The 7,699-nt window shown below is 48.7% G+C and overlaps 1 protein-coding gene across 3 annotated transcripts; it reads right to left on the bottom strand.

Annotated features, from left to right (window-relative positions):
• Positions 1–1,635: 1,635 nt before the first annotated feature.
• Positions 1,636–7,301, bottom strand: LOC124005595 (rho GTPase-activating protein 24-like). Of its 3 annotated transcripts, none has more exons than XM_046315002.1 (7): positions 5,904–7,301; positions 5,491–5,698; positions 5,204–5,336; positions 4,967–5,040; positions 4,531–4,652; positions 2,916–3,993; positions 1,636–2,705 (listed from the first exon to the last, which is right to left on the bottom strand). In XM_046315002.1, exons 1-7 carry the CDS (start codon positions 5,995–5,997, stop codon positions 2,468–2,470), a joined length of 1,947 nt encoding a protein of 648 aa, XP_046170958.1. In that variant the 5' UTR covers positions 5,998–7,301; the 3' UTR covers positions 1,636–2,467. The 3 variants fall into 3 exon arrangements, with proteins under 3 accessions (XP_046170958.1, XP_046170965.1, XP_046170974.1); XM_046315009.1 differs by having other exon boundaries at positions 5,204–5,333; XM_046315018.1 differs by having other exon boundaries at positions 6,815–7,301.
• Between the last annotated feature and the right edge of the window lie 398 nt (positions 7,302–7,699).

Below are 7,699 nucleotides of genomic sequence, written 5' to 3'. Positions count from 1 at the left end.
CCTGTAGGCTGTCTTGTCATTGTTGGTAATCAGGTCTACCACTGTTGTGTCGTCTGTTAACCTGATGATTGAGTTGGAGACTTGCGTGGCCATGCCGTCATGGATGAACAGGGAGTACAGGAGCGGGCTGAGCACGCACCATTGTGGGGCCCCCGTGTTGAGGATCAGCATAATGGAGGTGTTGTTGCCTACCTTAACCACCTGGGGATGGTCCGTCAAGACGTCCAGGCCCCAGTTGCACAGGGCTTAGTGATGCACTTGGAGGGTACTGTGGTGTTGAAGGCTGAGCTGTAGTCGATAAACAGCATTTTTACATAGTTATTAATCTTGTCCAAATGGGATAGGACAGTGCGATAGCGATTGTGTCATTTGTGGATCTGTTGTGGCAGTATGCAAATTGTAGTGGGTCTAGGGTGTCGCGTAAGGTGGAGGTGATATGATCCTTAACTCTCAAAGCACTTCATGATGACAGAAGTGAGTGCTGTGGGGCAATAGTCATTTAGTCAAGTTACCTACGCTTTCTTGGATACAAGAACAATGGTGGACAAGCGTCAAGCGGTACCAGTACACCAAGACAGTAACCAACAGGACCCTGAACAGCTTCTACCCCCAAGCCAGAAGAATGCTAAAAAAGATAGCTAACTAGCTAATCAAATGGCTATCGGGACTAAGTGCGTTGACCTTTTTTGCACTAACTCTCTTGCACTGACTCTATGCTGGACTCTATTTAAACCAATGGAGGCTGGTGGGAGGAGCTATATGAGGACGGGTTCATGGTAATGGCTGGAATGGAATCAATGGAACTGTATCAAACATCAAACATATGGAAGCCTAATGTTTGACTCCGTTCCATTTATTCCATACCAGCCATTACAATGAGCCCATCCTCCTATAGCTCCTCCCACCAGCCTCTACTGACTTACACATACTTACACTGACATCCCAACACACACACACACACACACACACACACACACACACACACACACACACACACACACACACACACACACACACACACACACACACACACTCACACACACACACACACACACAACACACAACGGCCACAAACACGCATAGCACCCACGCACATGCATACTGACACCATCCACACTTAGAAACACACGCTCACCACATACGCTGCTTCTACTGTCTTATCTATCCTGTTGCCTAGTCACTTTACCCCTACCTATATCTGTATAACTACCTAAACCGCGTACCCCTCCCTGCAAATCGACTCAGTACTGGTACTCCCCGTATGTAGCCATGTTCCTTTTATTTGTTATTGTTATTCGCTATTCACTGTGTTTTTTCCCCTCGTGTCACTGTTTCTGTTATAAAAAATGTATCTTTATCTTTAACTCTACATGGTTTGTAAAAGGAGCCATCAGTGAGCATTTCACTGTTAGTCTATACCTGTTGTTTACGAAGCATGTGACAAGTACAATTTGATTTGATGTCTTGTAGTCTTAATAAGACATCTGTTGAAAGGTGTTACTCAGCCTGTTCTGTCATAACAAGGTAGGAAAAGTGTTCATATGGGTCCCAAATGATATTATCATTCATAATTATTGCAGTGGGGGGGGGTGTATGAGTATTTTCTTAGACAAACTCAGAACATTACCCAAATGCTTGGAAGCACTAAATCAGATTATATTTAAGAACAGCTTTCACACGGTGCTAAAATGGATGTGGGATTTTGTCAAAGATTGGGAAGAGGTCATCCTCTCTGCATTTACACATATTTTGTCTATGGACCTCAAATTCAAATCTGTACCTCGAAGCCAGTTTTACTGGGGGGGGGGTTCTCATTATTTCCCTCTATTCAGGAATTGATTTTGACCTGGGACACCAGGTGGGTGCAATTAATTTGAAGGTCGAACATAAAACCAGCAGTAGTCCGGACCTCGTAGGGTACGATTTAAATATCCCTGCTCCATTGGCTTGTTCTGTTACTTCCTAGATCATCACTGTGTTCAACATCTCTTTCAGTACTTTTCCTATGTGGCTCAGGATGTACTGATTGCGTCTTGGGCTATCTGTTATCCCAAACCCCAGCTGTCAGCCAATCCATTCCATTATAGATCCAGTAAGTGTCAATCTCCAAGCTTTAATTCTGTATATTTAGGGCTCATTTCAGTCATAGAAACATTTAGTGAGTTCAATAGCTTGTGTTACACTCCGTCATCTCCATCTCATTCTGTTCTGGTTATCAATGTGTCTGGCTGAACTACATTATGTCCAAGACATCCAAGCCGAGTTGTCCATCCCAGCTGGTTCCATCTCAAAGCTTTCTTTTAGAACCATCCTCAAGAATGGATCATTATGAGACAAATCCAATATGGATTTATCATGGCAACAGACAGTTCACTCTATATTCCATTCAGATCACGGGGGATTGCATGCTCCTGATGCTGCTCTTGTAGTGCTCGATAGTGTCATCTTTCTCGAATCTGACTGGCCATCAGAAGCTTTGTATGATGCGCTCGCTCTTACTGGCCTCATCTCTCAGCTCTCCGAAGGTGTCGAAGAACTGCTCCATTTCCATCTGCAGCGTGGCATTGCGGCGGTCGGCGTCGGCCCGGGCACGCTCCACGTTGCGGATCTTGATTTCGGCCACACTGTACCAGCGGCGCTGCTGCGCCAGGCTGGCCCGCAGTCCCACCACCTCCCCGTGGAGGGCCTCGTTGCGCAGCTCAAACCTGGGAGAGCCAGGAGAAAGGGGGACAAGGAGTTATACACACACAGCTTTCACTCTGGTGGTACTACAGGACTGTGGTCCAGAATGTAGCATGCAGCATCACATCATGTTAGTGTAACCTGACACATGTTGAAGACTGTATATAGAATATATATGGACATTTGAAAAGGACTGCTGATATATTGGTGTGATTTATTCACAGTTCCATTACCTCTGGATCTTGGCCTCGAACTCAGCCCTCTGCCTGGCCATCTCTTGTCTGAGGCCAGCCAGGAGACAGTACATGGCCTGGGAGGCCGGGGGGCCGTGGGGGTCAGAGGGAAGGAAGACCTCCGAGCTGCCCGTGCTCAGGGGGGCATCAGTAGGGACAGAGGAGGAGGCTATGGAGTTTGGATGGAGGTCCTCTCCTGGGTCAGTCCTGAAGGAGTGGAACCTGGTGGACCTCCGTCCTAGGCTAGCTCTGACCACACCACTCCCGCTATCGTCCAGGGGCAGAATCTCACAGAAGGACCATGAGCTGCTGGTGTCTGCCACGCTTGCCATGCCCGCCTCCACCTCCACTGGACCAGCAGTGCTGCCCACACCACCATCAGCAGCCACCTCATCAATGCTCTGGAGTGTGTCCAAGTTGTCATAGACAGACAGAGTGCTGTCCTGAGCCTTACTGCTTCCACTGGTGCCAGTAGTCCCCAGCTTTGCAGCCCAGCTGGGACCCTCTGGGCCTGTCCAGCCACTGGGCAGCATGCTGATGTGGTCTGGGTCAGCCTGTATTGTCACAGTGGAAGCAGAGGTTGTGAGTGAGGAGGCAGGGTGAGAGTGAAGGTGGGGGCTGTGTGCTGTCTCAGGGGGCTGGGACTCTGACTGGGACGGAGTGTATCTGTGGTATAGAGACCCAACAGCAGGGATCACTGGAGAGAACCCCTCAGCTGGCTGCTGGTGGTCTGTGTTGAACAGGCGTGGGGCTAAACTGATTTCACACGGGCTTTGGGCTGACCATCTCCTCTCAGCAATCAGAGGCAGGGAGAGCTGGCGGGAGCAAGGGGAAGGATGGTGGGCTAGCTGTTGTTGTAGGAGGCGCTCGGCTGTTATGCCGAGCCTGGAGTCATGCGACTGGGCCTGGGCAGTGGGCTGGGTATGCGCCCCCTCGAATGGGTCTCCTTTCCATCTATGACAGGGGTAAGAATCTGGTCGTGAGGAACCGGGGGCGTCTACGTTTCCCCCCTCCCTGGAGAAAAGGCAGTGGTGCTCCCTGATCAGCTCAGACATGAGCTGCTGCACCACGGCTGCCCCTGGGGAACAGAAGGACGGACACAAGAGTCACAGCCGGACACATACAGTACCAACAACGTACAAACAGCATCACATGGCACTCAGCGTGTACGCAACACTGTGTTGATATAAACACTGTCTCAAGGCCACCCGGGCAGACACAGACAGACAGACAGACAGACAGACAGACAGACAGACAGACAGACAGACAGACAGACAGACAGACAGACAGACAGACAGACAGACAGACAGACAGACAGACAGACAGACAGACAGACAGACAGACAGACAGACAGACAGACAGACAGACAGACAGACAGACAGACAGACAGACAGACAGACAGACAGACAGACAGACAGACAGACAGACAGACAGACAGACAGACAGACAGACAGACAGACAGACAGACAGACAGACAGACAGACAGACAGACAGACAGAGCCCCTATCTTTATCGGTCTATATCTGTCTCTGTCTGCTGTCTGGCTCTATATCTGTAGGCTATCTCTGATTAATGTCCTTTTTCCTGAACAACACTCTCACATGCCCGCACGCACCTCCAATGATACTCTCTGGATCTTCAGCTTTGGGTCGTAGGATGTTAGGCCCGAAAACAGTAGCCAGGTTCTGGGTGCTCATCTTGTTGCTGCTGGAATAGGACTGGACTTCGTTCAAAAACCTGTATTGGCAGTGATTTATCCATATGAGACTTGGGCAGGGTCGATTTTGTCACAGCTGCTACATAACATACAGAAATGTGTCATGTTTGAACATATGTTAATGTATGTTGTACTGTATGTTGTAAGCTACAAGTCTAGTGATTCAATCAATTATATTTGATTGCATTTAAATTGCATTGAAAGTGAGGTATGTTGTATGCAGATTTGATGTTATCTTGATGATATCTCGCTAATGATCTTGATGTTATCTTGCTTTCTTGATGCTGTCTTGACATTATCTTGCTAATGAATGACAGGTCAATTGTTGACTTACTGGCAGATGTAATTTAGCAGGTTAAAGTTAGCCACTGGAAGTTCATGAAGAAGATGCTGTAGTTCTGTCAAACCCTTGGGGACACCGGGCAAGATATTGTTGTAAGTACCATCTATGGACTTGATCAATTACATTTCTCCTTAGAACTTTTAGATCAGAGGATGGTGGTTGTGTCTCTCGCTGTTCATCAGATGTATCTCAGGATGGCGTGCATGATGCAGCTGGATGGAAACTTACCCGTTTCCTCTCAAAGGAGATGTTTTTGACACACACCAGGAAGTCCTGGTATCTGGAGAAGGGCACCAGTGGCTCTGGCAGCTCCCGCAGATACAGCTTCAGGAGCGACGCCACGGTGTGTACGTCTGTACTGCTAGGATGTCAAATACACACATACTTAAAATGCAGCACATCTCTACCACCGTATGGGGGTACGCATAACGGTACATACAGATATAGCTGGCCAATAGGTCTAATTTAATTTTCAACTGTGGTGTTTCTGTTTGTGTTGACTGGAGAGCTCTTACCTGTCAAAGGAAGGCTTCTCCCCAGCATCGAAGGCATCCTGCAACTCTTTGACCAGCGTGGCCTGGCCTGGCTGGCGGAACAGCCCCACCTCCAGAAGACCCCGCTCCCGGATGAAGTCCACACACTGCTCCACCACCAGAGGTGCCATATGGACGCCGTAACGCCGCTCATACAGAACCGTCTCCTCCAACCGCTGGCCAAACACGCCTGGGGGTGGAGAGAATTTAAGATCACCCAGGCTAAATGAATAAACAGAGGATGATAGAGTGTGAGTTTGATGGTTCAGGGAGCTTCCCTTCTTCAGACGAGTGGACTCGAACCCTCCATGCTCCAAACCACCTATTTCCGCAGCCTGCCTCACACTACCGCTCTGTCGTAGGTCTGTGTGTCTCTGTGGGCCTGAGATACTCACGCCTCCTGAAGCTCAGCACCCGCTTGATCTTCCTGTAAGCAGGATGGGACAGGTAGCTGCTGGTCCTGCACACTGTCGCCTTGTTCTCCGGCATCTTCTCTGTTCTCTTCACACTTCTTTTCTCCCAGTCCAAATCTCTCTCTCTTTTCACCTCTTTTCTTCCCCTCTCTTCCTCTCCGGCCAGACTGTTTGATGGGGGATTATGAGAGGACTCAAATGTCTCGGCGCTGCTGAGACCAATGTGTTCTTTCCCAAGCGGCCCACCCCTATCTACCTCTCTGTCTTTTTTGGAAACTCTCTCCTGTCTGTTACTTTCTGTTCTGTTTCTTCTCCCCCTCCCTCCTCCTCTTCCCTCCTCCGTTTCTTTCTTCAGGTAAACAGATAAGGCTCCTTGCTCTGACGACTCGAGAAATGAGGAGGCAGAGGCATTCCTTGGCGATGCTCAACAATGGCCCTTGAGCTCAACTAGGTGACGTAATCAGAAGAATTAGCATTCCAATGGAAAGAATGTCATCCTACAAGAAGAAGCATTGTGACATACCTGACATATCACAAACTCGCAATCACTCAGGCATGCAATGGAGCAAACATGCCAATGAATAGAACAACCATGGGAACATGAGCCATATCAAAATGTATTACGGGGATGTTGAACTTTGGAAAGTAAAAACCCAACTTCATTTTTGGCGGCTAAGTTCCCCTCTTTAGATTCCTAAGATAATGACTTAACAGGAGATAGGAGAGTCCAGCAACACTAAACGTTCAACTGATTACTGGTCCTTTTCTACGGATCCTTTTCACCACTAAACACTGTAAATGTTTAGGAAAGTTCCTCCACACGTTGTTGCTGAATGCAGATAAAGACTATCGAGGAGGCAGTTGTACAGTAGCTCGGCTCCTCTCACGCTCACCTCAGCCTTGGTTCCCAGGGCACAAGTCCTTCCACGATGCTTAACTGAACTCAATCTGGTGAGCATTGAACATCCAGAGGAACCACTTTCAACCTGGATTGTGTTAACAAAAGAGTCAACCAGCTCTCCTAGAAGAAGGTGTCCATGTTATTGTAGAAGTGACGACTGTGACAACCACAGGGAGTATATTATTCCCTCCCCACCCAGAAGAGATTAAGTTAGCGTTCCAGCGTTGTCCAGCAGTAATTGTGCTTGGTAAGCACCACTTAGCAAGCTATGTCCTTGCGGCACGTGTCTCTCCCTCCTTGTCCTATCCAATCCTCCTCATGCTTCAGGAATGTGCCATTGTTTTCACTCAGCCAGTGTCATCCCTTCCTGTCCAATGCGCTCTCAGTCCCCCCCCCTGAGCTGCTCTCTTTCTCACCAATTAGGTTATGTTTGTTTCCTCACGTCGTGGTCCTTAGGGTTCCTTCAAAGATCCCCACAGTCCCACCACAAGAACAAGTACACAGTGTTTTGTCTTGGACTCTCTCTTTTATTTAGCCTGGCTCAGCCCCCTCCCCAGCCCCTGCCTACTCCACCCCTCTAGTCTCGACCCCACCTCCCTCCTGTATCAAACTATCCCCCACCATACTCACTGGAGCATGGCCAAGGTGGCACCGGCACCCTCTGTATCTCCTATCTCTCCCTGGCCGGGAATCATTAACAAGGGAGAACAGTGTCACAGATTGACAAAAGAATAAATGAGTTTGAACCCTTTTTGTCCCCCCCCTCACTCCCCTCTGTCCTAGCATACTACTCTGCCTAGAGGCAGCCAGACCCTAATAGAGTAATTTTCCACTGAGCTATTATGAACCACCCCTTGTGGTCCAAGACTATATGGGG

Source organism: Oncorhynchus gorbuscha, linkage group LG02, assembly GCF_021184085.1.
Source record: "Oncorhynchus gorbuscha isolate QuinsamMale2020 ecotype Even-year linkage group LG02, OgorEven_v1.0, whole genome shotgun sequence".
NCBI lineage: Eukaryota > Metazoa > Chordata > Actinopteri > Salmoniformes > Salmonidae > Oncorhynchus > Oncorhynchus gorbuscha.
This window is presented reverse-complemented; position numbering and strand designations above follow the sequence as displayed.